The sequence below is a fragment of the Sparassis crispa genome, assembly GCF_003851025.1.
Source record: "Sparassis crispa DNA, contig_000004F, whole genome shotgun sequence".
NCBI classification, from domain to species: Eukaryota; Fungi; Basidiomycota; class Agaricomycetes; order Polyporales; family Sparassidaceae; genus Sparassis; species Sparassis crispa.
The window spans coordinates 1388333-1409362 of NW_020939751.1; the positions used below are offsets into that span (position 1 = coordinate 1388333).

A 21030-nucleotide genomic window follows, 5' to 3' on the forward strand; every position below is an offset into this window, starting at 1 on the left:
TGAAGCAGTCCTGGCGGTTAGAAAGTGATAAATATCGTAAAATAATCGTTAGCTTCGTGGCCTGCACTTGAATGAAACGATGAGATGCAGGCGTGCATGCACACAGCGTGCGGAGACGCATGTCATGAACTAGCTAATCCGGAAAGTCGCTTGAGCACTTCCTGGAGTGCGCTGTTTCGTTGCAAGAACTTCCGAATTTCGTCTTTTCCTTGGCGAAACGCCCCTCCCCTCGAAAGTGGACATCGACTGCGGCCTCGACGGCCTCAACTCCTCCAAAGAGATACCGAGGATCTCGCACAGCTCCCTCTGTGCCTCAGTCAACGCTCTGAGTCCAGAGGAAGCAGAATCGGACATTAAGTCTGCTATAAATATGTGAGAACATTTGTTAAGAAGATCACGAAAGGTGACTCACCTGTCGAGTGACCGCTTGGCACGTCAGTCATTATTCCGAGTGGTGTTCGGATTGGGAGTCGGGGCACAGGTGGAATCTCCTCGATTGGAGCCGAGCGCACCCCCGGTGAACCTGCGGTACTGTTCCGATGAGCATCGCTCGTTGACGACCTTTGGCTACGCGTGTGCAGGGAAGATCGCAGTTCAGCCTTCCGTGTGCTATTCTTCCGTGCAACGAGGACCCGACTAGAACGGCGACTAACGGACTCCTCTCTCGCGGGAGCGGCCGTCTTGTCAGTCATGTCATCGAACTCTCGCGCTATCTCCTGAGCCTGCTTCCACGCATCGTCTCGCTCGGCCTCCAAGGCAGCCATCTGTTCGCGGAGCTTCTGGGACTCCGCGATCTGTTGCACGACCTTGGTATTCAGCTTACGCAGTGCCATTGCAAGCGCGCTACTCTTGTGCATTTCACGCAGGAGGTTTAACTGGCTGAGCTGATCTGTGGCATTATAGAGCTCCTCTGCAAGTTGATCGAGAGTCTCATCGAGATCCGACAGCTCGTCCAGCATCCGATATATGGCAGGCGTATCGGGGTGCTCAAGACTATCCATCGTGGAAGTCAAAGAACTCATCAGCATCCTCCTTCTTCGCGCGTTCAACCTGTACTCGTTCTTTAACTCCGCACTCAGCGCCTCCAGGCGGTGAATCTCGTCTGCCACACCGTGATTCAGTGTGTCGAGCGGCAACAACCGTATCGCAGAGGGATCTACTGTCTGTTTGATCGCCGAGGAGACGACTTCCTGTAACTGCTGTGAAGTAAAGGTCCACTGCGCTTGCTCCATCGTTAGCCCTTTGAACTTGGCTGCTGTTCGCTGGAATCTGGGCAATGACGCCGACAGCGTGGCCGCAGAGGGTCTGCGCATAGGATGATGTGAGCTCAGGTTGGTGGTGGACGAGACCGATCCATTGCGTGAGCGACCCGAAAACAAAGATGAGGCAGTAGAATTGCTAGGTTTTCGAGGGCCAAGCGGAAGCGGGGGTCTCGTGCGCGGAGTGCGTTTCGACGTCGTCGTGGGCGTGCCCAGATCAGGAGTGACAGCCCGGTTGGATACTAGAATAGCCGTTAAACGAGAGGGGGGTGTATCCGGAGGAGACGGTCTTCGCATGTCGTCGACGTACGACGGAGGTGCATGATCCGGCGTCTGCTGGGTTCCTACCACCGAACGCGGTGAAGGAGGTTGAGGCGAAGGGACACCCGACGGCGGCGGTGATGGTAGGGGAGACAAAGCTCTCTTCCGGGGAAGTAAGCTTGAGAGCTGAGGTGAAGCCGCGCGTACTGGGGGCATGCTCAAACGTTCGGGCACACCGTTATCGGTTTCTGCCTGGAGCCGTACCTCAAGGGTAGCTATCGTCGAAGATGGTTCCTCAGACGGCGCGTAAAAAGGGGGCGGAGAGCCGAGAGGGTACTCTATGGCAGGCACTGCAGGTAATGGAGTGGTCGGCGGTGTCCGCGCTGCTGGGACGGGTAATGGTGGCAACGGTGAGCGAAGCGGGGATCGACTTTCTGCCATCGCCATTGAACCTCGAGCAGAAGATGCGTGCAAGAAACTCGCAGACGTGCAGCCACCTTCCCTCGTGTGCGCACCATCAGATGGCGCACGACCACTCCTGCCTGATGCCAAGGACGGCTCTGGAGATGGGGAGTGCGATGGAGGGTTAGAAGGCGAGCGCGATTCTTCAATACGCGACAGGCGTGCCTGTGGCTGCTCATGGGAATACTCCGATGACCCAGTCGTCCCAGGGTCACTTTCCGACGACTTCCTCTGAATTATTTCTGTAGAGAGGGGCGGATGACGAGGCGGCGAGGCACCGCCAAAACTCGTTGAGCGTGACAAAGGGTTTCGCTGGGTAAACCGCATCAAGACGCCGCCACGATTAGTCCTCGGTAACGATCGCGCGTGCTCCATACCTGGCCTGGCAGGAGGTGGGGGAATGGGCGAAGCTACCCCTGCGGACCATAGCGGACTGAACGCATACGGCGTCTCGGGGAATGTTTGGCGACTCGCAGAGCCCGCTATCAGCGATTCAACGCTTGAGTTACGTAAGGAACTCTGCTGGTCCTGCGGAGAGATCGCAAGCGGCGCGAGATGGCTTCCAGAGCGCTCGTACGTCAAATTCGTCGGCGCAACGGGGAACATAAAGTCAAGAAGGTCCGGCGAGTCGACGGGCGTCTCACCAATATGGCGGGCGGTGGCAGAGATTGGTACACCCGCTCCTAGGTACATTCGCGCACGGAGGTCAGTGTCAGAGGGCGTACGGGTCGAGACGGGCGAGGAAATGGGTGAGTGGGGAACTTGCACAGAGCGGGGCCGTTCGCCGATAGGAAGGAGAACGACAGGACGATACGGAGCGTTATAGTTCCGTAAGCCTGAATCTGAGCGCGAGCGGGTAACAGACGGACTTTTCGCATTGCTTCCAGAAACAGAAGTTTTGAGCGAGGTGCCAGCAGTCGATGTTCCTTGCTTTTCGAAGCTGTTCGCTGAGTATGAAGAACCTGTGGTAGTCGTAGGTAGAGCTGGAAGTGGCTGCGGTGATGAAAATGTCGCACCCTCCACAGTGAGATCAAGCATGAACTTGCTCCTTCTGTGAGCTACCCGCTCGGAAGGCCCCGAATCCGACGATACAGTAGAAGACGCGGGAGGCTCTGTGCTGACGTGCTCTTGTTCTACAAGAGGAGATGGCGGGACTACATCGTCGTCTTTTGTATGCACGCTGCAACGTATAGAAGGTGGTTTCTGCGAAGAACGATTCGATGTGTGCGATACTCCGTCCCAAATCGACGGGGTGTTCGGTACCGAGGGAGCTGGAGAAGGTGCCTCTGTAATAGGCGATATTGGCGGTACCGCACTCGGTTGGTCCTTGTGTCCACGCAAGACCTCCAGCGCGTGTGAGAACTCTGCACTCCCGCGTCGGGATTCTGGTGCCGCAACGGAATTTTTACGGATTCTCCCGGCGCTACCAGCGCTATCCAGACTACCGCAAGTGTCCGCACTTGGGGGCAATGGGGGAACTGGTGGAACGGACGGGGGACGCTCGGGTGAATGGATGTCAGTACTACTGCTGGCCCGTCGATCGGAAGGAGAGTGCATGAGTGCATGATCACCGCGGGGGAGTATCGCAGAGTCCTGACGCGTGACGCCATTGCGGTAACGAGAGGCACGCGTGTCTGCTGTGAAGATGAACGAGTTCGCAACGAGAGCTCGCGCCAGAGTAGTGCCAGATATGGCAGAGGAAATCTCCTCCGTGTAAGCGGACCCTGGTGTTGGAGGACGAGTTGAGACGTTGCTCCCAGGAAGGGCGAGGTTGGACGTCTGGCTGGCGGAAACACCTTCCGATGCGGGATGTTGCACTTGGACCTTTGCAGCAGCAGGATTGTCGGGAATTCTGATCGGAGTAGGTTTTCTCGAAGGTGTGCCATCGCTCGTCTGCGGAAAGATTGGGAACTAGACGCCTTCGCATCAAGGCAATGACTCACACTTGTTATGCTCTGTGTACTATGCGCATCCGCATCCATGACAGAAGTAATAGTAAAAGGTTCAGCCTGCTCTGGCTGGTCCGACGGGTGTTTAGAGAGTCAAGACACCTCCTAACCTCATGAGACTTTCAGACATACCTCTGGTTTTGTCGGCTTAATGACAATCACGTCGTCTACTGGGGAAGGAGGGGAGATCTCACGAGTTCGACTGGCATTCCTACTCGAGGACACCGTGCCATGTCCATGCCCACTGCCTCCACTTCCACCTGGTAGGGAAACATTGCGCTCCGGAGGAGACCGTATCTCAGACCCGAGCATCCCTTGGGGAAACCAGTCGGATATAGACATCGAGTGATGGTCCAAGTCCAGCTGCACGCGCGGCGTCGACGCTCTGCTAGAATTGAAGCCATTGGACTGGGCGTGAGCGTGCGCATCAACACTGACTTTCTCGTGAATATCGACGATCTCCGGAGAGACGAATGACGCGGGGGAAGGTGGAGACTGTGCGCGCTTGACGGTGGTAAAGTTTGTTGTCTTCTTCTGCCCCTTCCGCCTGTTGAACATTGAGTACAACATGTCTTGAGTCTATAGCCGTTCGCAGAGCACAGAAGAACATCAAAGAAGAGCGCGAGCAGTCAGGTGAGACGTGGAGGGATGCTGGGAGTATGAAACAGAGGATTCTGAGCCGCCCGGTGATGGACAGCAGATAGTCATCATCATTTCAGGACGGCCGTACCAACCATCATAGCATATTGCTTGCTGCCACAATCAATCCCTGTTCCGAGTTCTACTTCCGGTGTTAATGGCAGATCGAGATCGCTTATACCTCCTTACTTGCATCTCCTCAACGGCATCCTCACTTGGTATATTATGTCAGCAGCTTTTCCACGCGGATCTGCAACATGAAACACAGATCTTACACAGCTAGACTCGGTCGCTCAAGTTTCTTCCACCAGCTCTTCGTCACCTTCAACGAACTTCTGCTTGCTCAATTACTCTGCCCGCCGAATTACGCTCTCTCTTGCACAATTTCCACCGACCCTGCGACAGGCGCCGCCTCCTGGCAGTTGAGCGTCTCGTACACCGGCTGATCAGCTGTATTTCACTCCCTGATACGCCGCCATAGGTTCCGCGTGTAAGCACGTCTTCACAGTACTTAGTTCTGCTGGTGAGCCATATCTATATTAAATGCACGCACGTGCAAAGTACCTACTATCATACAGCGCGATATGCTCGCTTTTTGGTGTAATGCTGTTCTGCGGTGTTGAGCACTTAGTTACCTGTGGTAGGGCAACTGGTGAGCCACCACCGCGTCTCGAGTCGAGTGATCACTGCCCGTGACGAATCTAAGATACTCCCGGCCACCACATTCCGTGCGCATGATTCCGCCAGTGTCGCACAGCATTCTCTATTCTCTGCAGGATCTGCCATCACATGTTGTGCGGTGTACTTCTAATTGCTATGCTCCGAGCATTAAACTATAGAACGAAGTACAACTCTTCCATTTGATGACCGTGCTTCCTGGATCATCCCGTCATAAGGCGAAGGGGTATGATCAAGTACGGAAGGTACCTTGGGCCGACTTAGACCATCTGGTGGGTAACCGAAACGTTCGCTTGGACACCACACGCGATTGTTGTCTCGGAAAGGCGTATGGCGTCGTGGCAGGCGCAAATTTGAAGAATATGTGACATAAATTTCGGACAACAAAAGCAGTATATTCTTGCAGCATCAAATTGATTTTCTGCTTTGGTGATTGACGTTCTTCTGGTTCGATCAAAAAGACGCTTTCTTTCCGCGATCATGGTCTCCGACTTCTCCTTCGATACTGCAAGCAAAGGAGATCCGAGAAATTCGCAGTGTATGGTGTGCACCCGCACCCGCCGCATCTACATCTTCTTAAGAGCGTGCCCGCACTGTCCATTGCGGGCTGTCCGAATATTGAGGACTAGACATGCTGACAATGCTGTGCCCAACTGATAACACCCACAGCACCCTGCTCTACAACAGCGATGACATCTTTTATAGTCCGTTCACGTTCATCGAGCTTCAGTAGTTGGATCCGCACCGATATGTTTCACATCACAGTTGCTTCTGACAGTGAAGTTGTAAGTATCTTGGGTAGAATTCACGCGTTGACATCATGATCGAATATAAACGATGGCAACCCTGGGGACGCGTACCCTGGTAGAAAAATTCAAATCTTGATTCTTCAGCCCCGCAGTTTGCACAAACGGAAGATATTGCGGAACTACTTCACCTTCCAAAACGAACTTGACACACAGATCGATCATGGTTCCATAAATCACGTGTGCGCGATTGCACCAGATTTTCGAGAATCGAGGCGTGACTCGTCTCCAAGACGAGCGGATACAACTGGCCGTGCTCAACCAACACCATGCGATACTTGTCAACCCGGGGCGGGGATGAGCTACTCTCTTTTGAAGAGGTCAAGTCAATAGCCAGCACAGGCACATCACTCTCTGAACCACATTGTCGCATTCACAGACGGTCCTCACCGGGCTCGCACCAAACGGCGGGCTCTACATCCCGGAGCGCATCCCTTCTCTCCCAGAGAACTGGCAGACGCGGTGGCAGAACCATTCCTTCGTCGACCTATCGGTGGAGGTTCTGTCACTCTACATATCCCCCGCCGAGATCTCGCGCGCGGAGCTCCGCGCGCTCGTCGAGAAATCGTACCGTACGTTTCGTCACCCCCAAGTCACGCCCGTGAAGAAGCTGGGTGCGCGGATGTACGTCTTAGAGCTGTTCCACGGGCCCACCTTTGCGTTCAAGGATGTCGCTCTCCAACTGCTGGGCAACCTCTTCGAGTTCTTCCTTGTACGGAAGAATGCGCGGAAAGACGCGGCGGAGAAACTGGACAAGCTCACGGTCGTTGGTGCTACCAGTGGGGACACAGGAAGGTGCGTCCATCTGTCTTTCTCTCAAATGGAGAATCATACGATGGCACTCGCATTGTTACAGTGCTGCCATTTACGGATTGAGGAATAAGGCCAACATCTCCATCTTCATCCTCCATCCGAAGGGCCGGGTATCCCCGATACAGGAGGCACAAATGACTACGATCACCGATGCGAATGTGCACAATATTGCGGTGAATGGCACTTTTGACGATTGCCAGGTGAGATTAATAGCTTATTCGCAAACCAATTTGCCTTCGTGTAGAACAGACATGTCTACTTTGGTAACCTTGGAGAAAAGTCTGCATGGTTGTTCTACACGACAGAGCCGAGAAATATCTTGGATGCTATGCCAAAGTTATTCGCCTTGGAACACATGCTTACATGCCTTGCAGGACATTGTGAAAGCGCTCTTCGCCGACCACGTCTTCAACAAGAAGCACCGGCTCGGTGCCGTGAACTCAATCAACTGGGCGCGCATTCTCGCGCAGACCGTCTATTACTTCCTCTCTTACTTTCGCCTCCGCGCGCTGCTGGGGGGCAGCTCAGATTTCGAGCTGCAGTACGTGGTTCCGACGGGCAATTTCGGCGACATCCTCGCAGGGTACTATGCGAAGCGCATGGGGCTCCCGATGGGCCGTCTCGTCGTCGCGACGAACGCTAACGACATCCTCACTCGCTTCTGGCAGAGCGGCGCCTACGAGAAGGTCGACTCGTCTGTAGCGAGCGGCGGGGCGTCGGACGGGAAGCAGGCGACGGCGGCGTACGGCGTGAAGGAGACGCTCAGCCCCGCGATGGACATCCTCGTCTCGAGCAACTTTGAGCGGCTGCTCTGGTACCTCGCATACGAGGATCCGGCGCTGGCGCAGGAGAACCTGTCTGCAAAGGAGCATGTGCGCGCGGCGGGCGCAACGGTCGACGGATGGATGAAGAAGGTGAAAAGCGACGGGCGCGTGAAGGTGCCGACTGCTGTGCTCGAGCTCGCGCAGAAGGATTTCCTCGCGGAAAAGATATCGGACGCTCAGGTAAGTTCAATATTTTCGTGCCTTCGCATGTTCACGCTCATGCCGTCTCGTCCGTAGACGCTGGAGACAATTCGGTTCTATTATGGCTCGAAGCCTTCGTATGTCGCAGACCCACATACCGCGGTCGGGCTGTCCGCCGCACGTATCATCGCGCCACAAAAGTAAGCTTACACGAGATTTCCACCTGACACCCTGTGCTTAATCTTTCCCCAGCCCACCCTCCACCGTGCAAGTCGTCCTCTCCACCGCGCACCCTGCTAAATTCTCCGAAGCGGTCACCCGCGCGCTCGACGGCTCCGCAGGTTTCGACTTCGCGCGGGACGTCCTGCCGGACGAATTCAAGGGCCTGCTGGAACGCGAGCGGCGGGTAATTGATGTTCAGTCCCCCGATGTGGCTCTGGTGAAGAAGGTTATTGAGAAGTTCGCGGGAGATGAAAGTCCTGCGGAGGCTTTTGGAGGAAGCGTGTAGATCTGGAGATGTCATGAATATGTACGTGTACGCAGACCGAAGTGCGACTTTCGCTTCCGAAAAGTAGGCATGACGGAACGACGGTAAATATCAGTGCGATGAGGGCAGCTGCAGATACGCTGCGCTGGGTTTTGTCTCACTCTGTTGACGAGGACGGTAGCGTCGTGCCGTGGACCTTGAAGCTGATTCCAAATAAACACTGCCCATCAGAAATACCGGCTACGCGAATCAGTCGTGCCGGCTGGAATACGATGTGTGCCTCTCCGTTGACGCACCTGCGTATCTCGCGTTCCTGAACCACGCACACTGCACCGAAACAGCGACACGACAACACACGTGCATGTCATTCCACGATGCAGATATCACATAGTGCACATTACTGTTCCCGGACGCCAAGTGTAGTTACATTAACCGAGATTGGAATTGAATAGCAAACACTCCAGACGCCTCCGTCATTAAGACGCTTGACAGAGGGTCAATCGGTGCAACTGCATCCTGTGCTCTTTGGACTTAAAGTCAGTATGGCTGCTGAAAAGCATGAGGCTTTCGGCATACCTGAGACACTCCTACTCTGGCAAATTCAACGTGGAGTATCTGGGCTGTGTCGTCAGCGATCTTATTTCTGGAGACACCGAACATGATTGCTCGCACCTGTAAATCCACGACAGCCATCTAGTACCCAATACAATCTCCACCTTCTGACGGAGAACACCGCTGCATAATGCAGGCGGTTAGCCAAATTGCTGAATGACTTTATTTTAGGTGCTCGCCTCATACTGAACGTAGTGTCAGAAACGTTGAAAGTGAACAATAAAAATAGAGAGGCACTCACAACTTCTGGTAGCGCTTCGCGTTGGGCTACCTGCGGAATCTGCGGCGTTGACGACGTTGTCTGAGCAACAATTATGCAAGGACGATACGGAAAAAACCTCACTGGACTTGCAGAAGAGAGAACAGCGAAAAATATCGTAGCAAATATGGTCGCAAGCGTGAGCTTCATGGTTGCAAGCGATGTGAATGTGGTGATATAACAATGGCGGTATAAGCGATAGCGAGGTGGGCCATTTGTGACTGGACGCTTATGTAGTGGCTCCGGGAGCATATGCCTTACTCACTCGGTGCCTGGACCGGAATCCTAATTGGAGCGCCGTCTGGATCAGTGCCTGCCGATCCGATTTCCGTCGCTCATAAATAAAGGAAATTTCTGTCCCCACTTCGCAGCTGACGTGCCGCGTGCAGTGACCCGTCTTCCAGTCGCGGTCGGGATCACTCCAAAGTCAAGACCAAGTCTATGTATTGCTTCTCAGTGCGGGGTATAATTTATCTCCACCGTCCGATACGAGTCGCTGCGATTACGAGAGAGAGACTGGTCATGGTAAGGAGCACAAGCAAGAGGCACCGGAAATCCGCGGTAATCCGACCACGGTTGTCAGCTCGGTAAGTTGGTTGAAGAAACTGGAGGCTTGTTTGGAGTCTTAGACTCTTGAACTTACAAAGTGAGTTTGACTTGACAGCTCTTTGCGGCACTTGAGAAAATTTGAGCAGTCTTGCGGACTGGACCCCGAGGTGTCAAATGCCCATCCAGAACCTAAACGACATCTCCAATACTGCAAGTGAGCAGCATTGTACTATGAGTATCTGGTAATTTCCACAGCTTGAAGAAACAACGCTTCTGCGGTTGGGAGCTGCGCACTCGTACGATGCCTTTTCGTTCATTCGCAAACGCGGCGATATCACACGAATGCGCATCTCATCCCTTCCAAGTTCCGAGCCATGTCCCCTCTTCCTTAGATCAGCACCCTACCGGTCCCTCCAGCGCCTACTCGCTCGCCTACCGCTCAAGATACAGTTCATAATATGATGCACCAACCCCCGATATCTACGCCAATGAAACCTTCACCCAGATATGATCAGCCTATCCGCTGAAGCTACGGCGCGGGACGGACGGGTCATAAAGTCTGGGTGCAAAATGTCGCTGATCGAAGCCTGATACATCCTCCAGCATAGGGCGATTCCGGTGCCCAGGGCACACCTGGCGCTCATACAGCAGGGGAAGCCCACATCGTGGCGGATCCCAACTCGATACAACAGCGTCATATGATGTGCACAATATGTTACTTACTAGGTGCCGGCGTGCTGCTTTTGTTCTCCCAGCAGGTGCCCGAGCAGTCTCATCCTATCTCGCGGGAGACCATTTGCATTTGAGCGAGCTGAGTTCAGCGGTACAGTATAGGCTAGGCTCAGCTCTTGTCGCGAGGTGGCTATTCTCTGTCTATAGGCACTACGATGAGACAAGGCTGCCATGCACCCGTGTCGTAAGCGTTGGTCCCAAGTTGCAACCTGGCTGGCCAACTTGTTGAATGCGTCGGTTGGCTTGGTTTCTGTGTCTCTGTGCGCCTCATAGTCGTCTGCGAGATTTCCGTGTCTATGGAGGGACTACAGTGGAGGCATGGAGCCCGCACTCAAGGGACTTGCTCTGAACGTGTGCCGAGGAATACTCGAAGGTGAGCCTCGCGTGGCGGATGGTCAGTCTGTCTTCCTCCACGGAGCTTCGCTCTTGGTCTGCAGCTCATCTGCATATCTACGTAGCAGCTAGATCCGAGATGGCCTTCCGGATACCAGGTCGAGGCCGCTTCAGTCCCCTTTAAATACGGTTTGGGAGACTCGCAAATTCAAACTCGATGGATGCGCCTCCGGAGAACCTTATACTACCCTTCCAATTAAGAAGCATACGAGGACATAGTGGTGCCGCTGTTCCCCTGTCGTCCATGTGACCAGTGGTCGTCTGGCAGTGCTATAGAACGTTAAGTTGTGTGTAAAGGCATTTGGTTTCACGAATAATGATCTAATTATCTGGAACGTGGTAGAGAGGACCTGTACACCATACAATCTTCTTACGCGAAAGAAGCTGTGCCTATCAGCTGAGAGGCTGTGACCATTTGAGCGCGTGGGCGATGGCTGGCGCCTTTGAGGGCGTATGTAGCGCGCAGCCTTTACTCTTGCCGTCGTACCTCACTTCCTTCGAATTGTAACTCACTAGTTTCCTTCATGTTGTAACCCACCGCTGACAATAGAACGTCTACAGATTACCGAGTACCTTGTCCCAATACAAACGTGGCAACACTAAGTAGAACGGCCTTTGTTGCTCGATAAACCCATTGCACAATGTCCGTGAACCCACTCGTAATATTTCGTTGCTACTTCCATGCTGAAGATGTTGCCAGTCTCGTAGTCATCCATCGGAGTCCAAGTCCACAAAAGACGGTGCGGCATTAGCTGTCTACGATACGTGAAACTTTGTACCTACGCCTAGTTGGATGTAAAATATCTTCTAACGCCTAATGCTGTGACCCCCAGACATGGCGCACGACCTGCACGTCATCCCTGTACTCCCTCATGAACTCATTGACCACATCATTGATTTCTTGTGGGATGACCGGCCAGCACTTTACAATTGCTCTCTCGTGTGCCTTGCATGGCTTCCTAGTAGCCGATTCCACATCTTCTGCCACATGCGGGTTCGCAGTCGCCGGGCCTTCGACTCTGTTGTACACTTATCGCAGGTTTCACACTTGGAGCCCTTTTTCGCCTACACGCATTCCCTACGGCTGGTGTGTGAGGATCTCGACCCGGACAACTCCCAACAATGGGCGCACGTCTGCCCTCTAATTTTAGGAGGTCGGTTCCCAAACCTGACAACTCTCAACATAGCAGGAATCAATTGGAAGAATGTCCTGTCTCATGTCGTTCTGACGGTCGGGTTTCCTCAATTCCCGCAGGTAGTTAACCTTGGACTGTCATATTGCACTTTCGCACCTTCCGCAAGTTACAATGCCTTCTCTACTCGTTTACTGGTCTCCGACATCTCCATCTGATCCATGTCGATTGCCAAAATCATCCGCCACCTGACCCTGCATCGATGTTACTCATGCGCGGATTGCATTCATCAAAACTACACCTCGTGTCCCTCACCTCAAGATGGGGTTGTCCTTCTATGTACGACTGGCTCCGTTGCACACCGTCGATCAAATCCTTAACCCAATTGTACCTACCTGAGATGCGGGACGCTTCGGAGCGTGAGGCGGCAGAGCGACTTATTCATGCAGTCGGAGATGGCCTCAAACACCTCCAAATTGACTTTGCTAACGATGAGCACGCGCAGAGTGAGCTCTCTCCAGTCCACGCTCTGCACAAAAAACTGACCTATGGTCAGGTTTCGTCGAGAGCCAGTGTCTGCTGACATGTGCAGGCTTGGAATCCCTCGGCCTATCTTCCCATATGTGCAAGGGCGACACCACCTCTCAAATGATTGCATTGCTGTTGCAGCCCCCGTCCAGTAGGCATCTCCAACGTCTGACGCTCCTCGCCACGCATTATCTCGCGAACGGAACTGTTGATTTTGACCACCTCAGGAGGATCGACACCATTCTCGCACAAGACAAGTTGCAGATGGTGGAATTATTCGTTCATCTCATTCCTCCCGCCAGCCACGCAGAGCAGAGCATTCGAACGGAGACTCAGCTGGGGCAGGAAATGGCAAGCTTACTCCCCACGCTATTTCGACGCGGCGTCCAGATTACAATCAAGATGCATTACCGGTATGGGTCCTATGGCCAACAGTATTCATCACCGGAGTGAGCACTACGGGTGCTTCCACCACTCGGACGTCATGCAGTGTTTAGGCTAGGTAGGCTCAAACGTCTATTGGCTTTCTATCTCCCATCCCGTGTGAAGGCATCAAGTGCCAGACCTGTATAGCTGGGATAGCACATACCATAGATATTTTGCTTCCGCGGCAACACGATGCTCTTCAGCGAGGTCAGGAAATAATTATGGGATAAATGGACACGTATGTATGGTACAATGACTACACGACTCGGCGACCTACAGGACTATAGTACAATGCGATGATACACAGCGGATACGAATTTTGGGTTGCTAATGTCCATTCGGTTGAAGGGGTATATACCAGAATGCGAAATTATGACGTGTGAATCTGCAAAGAGTGAATGCGAAATGAACAGGTACGCAGCCCGTCCCATTTATGACGGCCTTCTGACTGGGTGCGGCGGGCATATCTAATATATATCAAACAAACAGCGACACATCCAATCCTTCCGAGAAGTCCAAGATAATTATGTGTTGATCATGCGATGTGCTAGCAAGCAGACTAATCAGTGGGAGCTAGAGCACGGGCGAATGATCAGAACGCACCTCACAATCCGACAATGGTCGAACTTGACGTCGAAAATATGGCTCTCATGGCATCCGCGGAACTCACGCACCATGCGCCCCGTGTGGAGGTCCCAAACCTTCACAGTCTTGTCGTAGCTCCCGCTCACGAGCCGTCCGCTGCGCGGGTCGAACGACAGCGCGCGCACGAGCATCTCGTGCCCCACAAGCGTGCGCAGACACGTGCCGGTGGAGGCAGACCATACCTTGATTTTGCAGTCATTCGAGCCTGACACAATGAGGTCATCCTGGGCAGTGCAGATCGTGTTCAACCCAAGAATTGCGACAAGAGAGCGACGAGGACTGACCTTGAACTCAATACATGCCAAACCCCGGTCGTGTCCCTCAAACGTCCGCAGGCGCTCGCCGGTCGCGATATCCCACAACATCATCTTCCCGTCCCCACTCGCACTCACCACTCTATGTCCTTGCAGCCCGACGGCATTCACCGGGCCCTCGTGCCCCCGCAGCGTACAATGCAAACCCAGGGTCTTCCGGTCCCAGACACGAATCAGCGCATCCTTGGAGCTGCAGTCAAATGAGCACCAAACGACGTTTTGTACCACCACCAAATTGGCAACCAGAATACCTACCAGCTCACGATCCAATTGGAGTCGATCCTCAAGTCCAACACTCCACCCGAATGCCCCTTCAACACGGCCCGAACCTCGGCTGTGACCGGCTGCTCGCCCTGCACCTCCCCATCCGCCGGACGCAGGACCGACAGATCCCAGACGCAAACCGAGCAGTCGCTCGACCCGCTCACCAGGAAACCCTTGCGCACCCGTGCAGTCTGCACATCCTCGTCGTCATCCTCGCCGACGTTATCCACCGTGTCCCAGTCCTTGTCGAACTTCAGGCATAGCACGCTGCCGCGGTGACCTGCAAACGAGCCGAGACACCTGCCAGTCTTCAGGCTCCACACCTTGATCGTGAGGTCGCGCGAACCGGTGATGATGCGCGACGAGTCGAACTCGAGGCAGTACACGCTGGATGGCGCCCACACACGACTCGTCAGCCATTCCGTCAAACACGAAGAAGCTAAATGTGCGTACCTATCGCGATGTCCGCTGATCCGCCGGACAACGGGCTCCCAAGACTGCGAGGTGCTGGATTTGCTGTTGGGAGCGACGGACCACCGCCGGTCAAGCTCCGTCCTCGTGCGGTACGTCTCGTACCAATCGATCTCCAGTGGAGCGGGCAGCAGCGCTCTCGATGAGGAGAGCGACGGGTATAGCAGCGCGGGGGACGCGGAGTGGGCGCGGCGCAGGTCCGCACGCCACCCATCTGCCTCACGCTGCGAAAACAGCGTGCACCAGATCGAGTTGTCGTCCGCAAGGCGGTTCCATGTCCTGTGTGCACCGACTTGGTCAGATTGGGACACGCACAATGGGGTAGGTACTTGCCTGGAAACCCTGAGGCAAGCGATGATCGCCGGGAGATCGAGGAAGGAGAGAAGATGGAGCGCGAGCTCCGGAGGGAGTAGTGCAACAATATCTGACGGTACGGAGACACTCAGTGTTAGCGACGAGATCGTGCGTGAGGGAGACCATGAGAAGCCAAGAAACGGGTACAACAGAGAGACAGTAGCACAAACTTGTAGAATGAGAAACATCAAGCGATGTATAAGAGTTTCGTACAGTGGGACGTCCACACTGATCTGTAGTCATCAGCTACGATTGTGCACACCGTCCCCAACGGAAGTAATAAAACAGTCCCCAGTCAATAGGTTACTGGATTGACTTACCAACACCTGTCACCGCTCTAATGTCGATGAAGCACGCTTCATCATCGATCAGCTCGCCTTCCTCTCCGTCAAGCGGGAGCATGCTCGAGTAGTCGACGCATTCGTCACTGTCGTAGGTATCAACCACCCACCCCGACTCTCGCCAAGCCGAAGCAGACGGAAGGCCCGGCCGACGTTTGCCTTTCTTCCCCGGCGAGCCCTCGCGCAGCGCATCCCAAATGCGTGGAATGATGCCAAGTGTGAGACTGCGAGAGCTCTTTAGCTGGGTCGGAGACGATGGGGGACAGTAAGGGTAGCCTGCGAGGGTGCGCCGCGAGGAGGGCAGAAAGGCGGCAGAGCATCGGGGTGTGCGGTCACCAGAACCATAAATGGTAGCAAAGGTAGTGGCATCCCAATTGATGATCGAATAATTTTCAGTACGGAAACTGGGCGTCGGAGAGACGGGGCGTGTGATCGTAAAGGCGCGAGGTACAGCAGCAAAGGCCCCGTCCACGTCCTCCAGGTCCAGTTCGGCATTGCCGGCATTGGTGTCGGCGTTCGCTACATCGTCGTCCCCAGGAAGGTCGGCAGTGGTAAGGAACGGCGAACCCAAACCAGACGTGAACAATTTGCCAAAGCGAGGGGTTCGCTCTGCCTCACTGGCGGTGATATTCTGCGAAGTGAAGACGGTAGAAGAAGCCATGACGAGTGCCTCTGCGGAAGAATGAGTCTGTCACTGTCAGAGACCGTACAATGCTGAAACGCGATGTGCGGATCGATATCCAGAGGAAGCAGTTGGCGGGCGGTGACGGTCCTCTTGCGTAGCAGTCTAAACTCGGTGCTAACTGTCAGACGACGTCCGCCGAAACCTGTCAGACATTTCAGTCCAATATAGCAGCTGCCGAGTACTAAGAAATCGCACCCACCGTAGGAAAAGACCCTCTAGGCTCTGGCTGACTTCAGACCAGACAGGCGGCTGGGTGGTAGCACGACGCTGGGACTACACGTATCACAGGCAAATGGAGTAGCACTCTCGAGCTCCTTGCAATTCGGACCAGTATGAGAGACTGCCTTAGAGCACTATCAGGCTAAATACGCTGGTTTCTGATAATCGCGCAGACAATAGAGTGCGAAATGAGAAGCTACACCAGTCACTTCCCTGGAAACGAGAAGCTCCTTTTGTATGTCAGATGAGCGCTAGGGCCCTTGAAGATGATAGCCAGGGGGGTATACGAAGAAAGGAGAGTGGAGGTAGAACAAGAGAACGAAAACAGAGTTCGGATTCAACTTCGAGCGTCTACCACACTACTGCGAGCGCTTGACGTCTCACACGACCTGTTCCGGCAACATTTCAGCATCTCTCCCTTAACTCCTCCTCGAGGCTAACGTCCGTCTGCTGCAGCGTCATTGTGGTTTTACTGTGGTGTATTTGCAACCAGCATTGGTTGGGTGCATCGCATGGTCTCTTCCGTCTTGCTTCAATCTGCACCGACAGAGCATGTATCATGACTCGGAGCATATTAATGACTACGCCACCATGTCATATCGCGTCAGGCGCATTAGAGGATCCTCTCTCTCGGGCTTGAGCGACAGGTTTTGTGGAATAACGTGCGCTCCAGAAATTATCGCCGTGTCTCCAAGGACGGTGTTCTACGCCTGTCATCAGCTTTGCACATTGACGTATGCAGATCCATGCAGGTCTCAGTCATCACTACTGCCTCACCTTTTATTTGCATAAGTATGTATAACGTGCTGAATCTGCCATGTTCCTTCAGATCCAGGCGACGATTGCAAGCAGGAGGGTTTCTTCTTGCCGTAGACACGCAGGTCTAGTACGGCAGGCAAAACACCCTTCTCATACCTTCTTAGTAGAATCAAATTGCCAAGAAGCACACGCGTTACGCGTATACTATCTCTTGCGATTGCTTCATTTCGCTGACGTTTCGACCTCTATTGGGACAACTCAGTGTCTTCTCTCGCAATTGCTGCAAGAGAAGACAAGTCGTGCCAATGCTAGGTTGCACAGTTCTCCTGCAGTGAGCGTCGACATAATATGATCCGGTGTGACTGGTGGTGGACGTCAATCTAGCATGAAGCAGAGCTTCAGTGACTGCATAATGACAGCATTGCAGGAATCTTGTACTGTCAGTCGACCACGAGAGTGCACGCGACGAGCTTGTGCTCTACCATTAATCTCATTCTTCGCAGCGTCATTTGGATTGTACTTGTTCGAGCCCCGTTGAAGAACTCAATTGTTACCGGTTAGTAGTGAGATCCTGCACTTGTGGCGCAGCTAGTCTTGTACATGTATAGGTAGCGTATGTGTTGGGTACGCTACTAGACTGGATACTTCATTGGTAAGGACTCTAAACTTGTGTAATCATTCACACTCTCGAAGCTGATTCTATACTGCTCGTCAGACCCGTCTCTCGGGTGCAACCTAGTTCATCTCCTTGTCTGCCCTGAAACGCACCAACTCCCTCCAATTGTCCCTCACAAAGTCATACACCACCTCCCAATCTTGGCACGTGTGTGTCCCCCCGATCCGCTCCACGTCGAAATCGCGCGTCTCGAAAGGGCCGGGCTCCAGCGCGACGTCTGCGGAGCAGAGCGTCCACTGTCGCATGTAGTTGAGACAGTGGTAGGTGTGTTCTTCGCGTGCGGGCATGAAGCCATACTCGATGACGCGCTGTATGTTGCGCAGACAGTGCAGCTCGTGGATCATCGGGATGGCAAACGTGCGCTTTTCTGGGCCGAGCCAGATGTGGTTGTCGCCCACTGCCGTGGTCCACAGCCATTCGCCGTCTGCCTCTGGATCGTCAAAGGGTAGTAGGCGCTCTCCTCCACTACCATCTTGACAAGTGGAGCCTCCGTTGGGAGGACCTTGGTGATTCTTGGTAAGGACATCATTACGTGCCCCTGCTGCATTCGACCCAATAGGCTTTCACAGTGTTCTCGAGCACCACATTGAGGTACAGAGATACTACAACTAGAAGAGCGAGCAGTGCGAGGTGAGCCACTCGAAGAGTATTCTTTTGCTCCATGACTTAGCGGGATGCGGGTCCGAACCGACCAATTGGACGAGACACCTAGTCTTTCAACGAAAAACGAGGTATTGCTATCAAATGGCCAAATGCAACTCTCACTTATCCCGACAGGCCTTACGACACGGTCGCTCTTGTGGACAGTGCCCGAGAAGAACATAAATATTGACAGAAAAATGTGTCCCGCAGGCTGTGTTAGACAGATGGGGACACTGTTTGATCACACACGTCAGCTTTCATCACTACGCTTAGTTCTGCTCGTTCCCGTTCCCAGAATAATAAACGTGACGCTATCGTGGCAACTTTCATGTTGCGTATGGCGCTGCGTCATCTCCCTTCGCCTATCTGTGGTTTTTTGCTCCGAGTGACACCGCAGAGGTACGTTGCCGCCCAGACTTCATTAATCTTTGTTGAAAGACGCCGCACTGTGCACAGGCTCAGAAAGTTGTTATTCCGAAGCAGTCATTGACTGCATTATCATGGGTATGCACAGATTCTATTCAGACTTCACGCCCACATCTTCGACGGTTTGTGGTGTCCTGACCATCTGGTGAACGTGCAAAGGATCAGTAGAGCGAAGCAGAGCCGAACCGAGCATGCTTACAATCCGAATGACTACGGGCGGCTTCTTCCATGTCGTATTATTACTTCCCAAGGCAAACTCGCCGACGGTCTTAAAATCCAAGCTTTCGTAGAAACCTGTATTTGCCACGTTGGAGGATGTCAGCCATATCGAACGCCTTTGGGCGTCGGCCTGTAGTTAGGTATACCAATGAGTCTTGGCTAACAAGAAGACACACAAGCTACATACTATAGCCGAGACATGCTTGGCCAGCGCGGTCCCGTACCCTCTGCCCTGCTTGTCCGGGGCAGTGGCGAAACCTTCCAGGGACATCATGTCGTCAATTTGGTCACCAATGGTGGCCTTAAGGGTAGCCGCCAGTTGTTCGTCACATTCTTTAAATCGCTGATGATTGATACGAAGTCACAGATACAGCACGTTGCGTGTGCGAACAGACATGTACGGCACCTTTTTCTGCTCCTTGGAATTGAAGAGTCTCAGGTAGCGAACGATCAACCTTCGGACAGCAACCGCAACACGTCCAAGAGGTTTTCTCGGTGGTGCAGCTTTCGGGGCAGGCTCTCTGAGGACGACACACAACGCATGATTCTAGTTATCATCCCAATTTCAACACCATTGCACACTCACAAGGTGATTATAGCATCGCCGTGGTTGACCGTGTATATTACACGACGGCCCACCGCATCTGAGAGTCCGAGAACAAAGATCACTTTATATCGCTCGTCAAGTAAGAGTGAGCGATGCACGTCCTACAGAGTCGGTCAGGCACTTAGTACGGTTAACTTGAAGGACACAACTAACTGGAGTATCATACATCAAGTAACGTGCGAGGGGATCCGGACGGTTGGCATCCAAGGCGTTGTCAACCGCCCTATTGAGCTCAGCTGCGTAGGCAGCGTAGCTAAGATGTCAGTCAATTGACAGAACAGTAGGATGAAACACACCATATCTTAATGGTTCAACTTTAATTTCGTCTGAACGAAGCTCGCAGGACGAGAACGCCGCCTCCATGTCCTTCTCCATTGTCCAGCGAGGTCGTCGTTGGGGGAGGAAAGGATGTGCCCGCTCCCTCCAGACTGCAAGCGCAGTCCATCTGCATCATCAGCAATTTGGCGGCTAACATGCCCGCTAGTCCGTGATCACATATGCATCTGAATTCTTGCTGAATTCACTGCGCACCGTACCAGCGCTCAGACTGACATTCGAGGTCCTCTACGAGTGGATACTACTATAGCTGGTTCCCACAAGTTCCGAGTCTGCGCAGCACCTTTGTGTACAGATCCACTCGCTGCCGTTCGTTAGTGGATCTACGCAGTAGTGTTTCACTGCGGAACATACCCGGGCCGCACAAGCCGAGGATATTGAACGTCCGTACGATGGAAGCCAGAATCCTTTGATTCGACCACTTACTCCCAAAGGCAATGGCTACTCTACTTCGAACTTCGTTTATTATTTACTCCATTAATTGGTATGAAGACTCTGTCGTGCTAGGTGTCTCTCCGAATTCGATCACACTTGACGCCGTCTGACATCTGCATCTCTCCAATAGAGGGCATCTTCACGAAGAGCAGGCCCTGATTCACCGCAGCCTCCGGATCTCGCTAGGTTTCCTTAAACCGCTCGCGTCGCGGTTTACCTGTCAGAAACCAAGTTCACGTCGCAGCAGGAACACGAATCTCTCGCGAGTCGCCATCCGGGTGTTCCTCCATTACGGCGGCTCGACTCATTCTCGCAGTCCGCCTGCGATCTCTGTCGGAATAAGGACGAATTGTTTCTATGCGAACCGCCAAAGAAGAGTCCGTCGCTCTCCTCCCAGAGAGCGGCGAATAAGTCAGACAAAGGGAAGGTGAGTCTTGAGTAGAAAGATCGAATTGGAAGTGTTCAGCATATAGTACCTTAACATTCATCTTCGCCGACCTTCTAGTCTTTCTATTCCTCTTCCAGCTAAGATCCGCTGGCCCCGCTACCGGCGAGCTCGAAATTCGCGATTCTTACGTCGGTTTGAAGGCCCTGTACCAGTCGGGGCGGTGAAACCTCCCAAGCAGAAGCCGCTGGTTGTTCCCCCGCGCATAGCTACACAAATCAGCAGTGCGGAACCCCACAAG

At 53.5% G+C, this 21030-nt stretch overlaps 7 protein-coding genes across 7 annotated transcripts; 2 read left to right on the forward strand and 5 right to left on the reverse strand.

The window, feature by feature from the left end:
- Positions 1-129: 129 nt before the first annotated feature.
- SCP_0504890 (hypothetical protein) lies at positions 130-4501 on the reverse strand (the record flags this gene model as incomplete). The annotated part of the gene is made up of 4 exons (XM_027758552.1): positions 130-362; positions 413-3875; positions 3926-4000; positions 4064-4501. 4 exons carry the CDS (start codon positions 4499-4501, stop codon positions 130-132), a joined length of 4209 nt encoding a protein of 1402 aa, XP_027614353.1.
- Positions 4502-6323: 1822 nt separating this feature from the next.
- Positions 6324-8340, forward strand: SCP_0504900 (Threonine synthase; the record flags this gene model as incomplete). Its single annotated transcript, XM_027758553.1, has 6 exons — positions 6324-6374; positions 6434-6849; positions 6911-7067; positions 7242-7871; positions 7929-8032; positions 8085-8340. The coding sequence occupies 6 exons, from the start codon at positions 6324-6326 to the stop codon at positions 8338-8340; spliced, it is 1614 nt and encodes a 537-aa protein (XP_027614354.1).
- A 672-nt stretch (positions 8341-9012) lies between these two features.
- On the reverse strand, positions 9013-9340 carry SCP_0504910 (hypothetical protein; the record flags this gene model as incomplete). The annotated part of the gene is made up of 4 exons (XM_027758554.1): positions 9013-9054; positions 9111-9116; positions 9173-9211; positions 9275-9340. The coding sequence occupies 4 exons, from the start codon at positions 9338-9340 to the stop codon at positions 9013-9015; spliced, it is 153 nt and encodes a 50-aa protein (XP_027614355.1).
- Positions 9341-12397: 3057 nt separating this feature from the next.
- Positions 12398-12978, forward strand: SCP_0504920 (hypothetical protein; the record flags this gene model as incomplete). Its single annotated transcript, XM_027758555.1, has 2 exons — positions 12398-12503; positions 12554-12978. The coding sequence occupies 2 exons, from the start codon at positions 12398-12400 to the stop codon at positions 12976-12978; spliced, it is 531 nt and encodes a 176-aa protein (XP_027614356.1).
- Positions 12979-13428: 450 nt separating this feature from the next.
- Positions 13429-16001, reverse strand: SCP_0504930 (F-box/WD repeat-containing protein; the record flags this gene model as incomplete). Its single annotated transcript, XM_027758556.1, has 7 exons — positions 13429-13498; positions 13555-13820; positions 13881-14100; positions 14166-14561; positions 14628-14924; positions 14979-15069; positions 15320-16001. 7 exons carry the CDS (start codon positions 15999-16001, stop codon positions 13429-13431), a joined length of 2022 nt encoding a protein of 673 aa, XP_027614357.1.
- Positions 16002-17738: 1737 nt separating this feature from the next.
- Positions 17739-18342, reverse strand: SCP_0504940 (hypothetical protein; the record flags this gene model as incomplete). Its single annotated transcript, XM_027758557.1, has 2 exons — positions 17739-18191; positions 18247-18342. The coding sequence occupies 2 exons, from the start codon at positions 18340-18342 to the stop codon at positions 17739-17741; spliced, it is 549 nt and encodes a 182-aa protein (XP_027614358.1).
- A 496-nt stretch (positions 18343-18838) lies between these two features.
- On the reverse strand, positions 18839-19948 carry SCP_0504950 (hypothetical protein; the record flags this gene model as incomplete). The annotated part of the gene is made up of 7 exons (XM_027758558.1): positions 18839-18889; positions 18947-19096; positions 19154-19309; positions 19373-19487; positions 19553-19674; positions 19727-19809; positions 19870-19948. The coding sequence occupies 7 exons, from the start codon at positions 19946-19948 to the stop codon at positions 18839-18841; spliced, it is 756 nt and encodes a 251-aa protein (XP_027614359.1).
- Positions 19949-21030: the final 1082 nt, after the last annotated feature.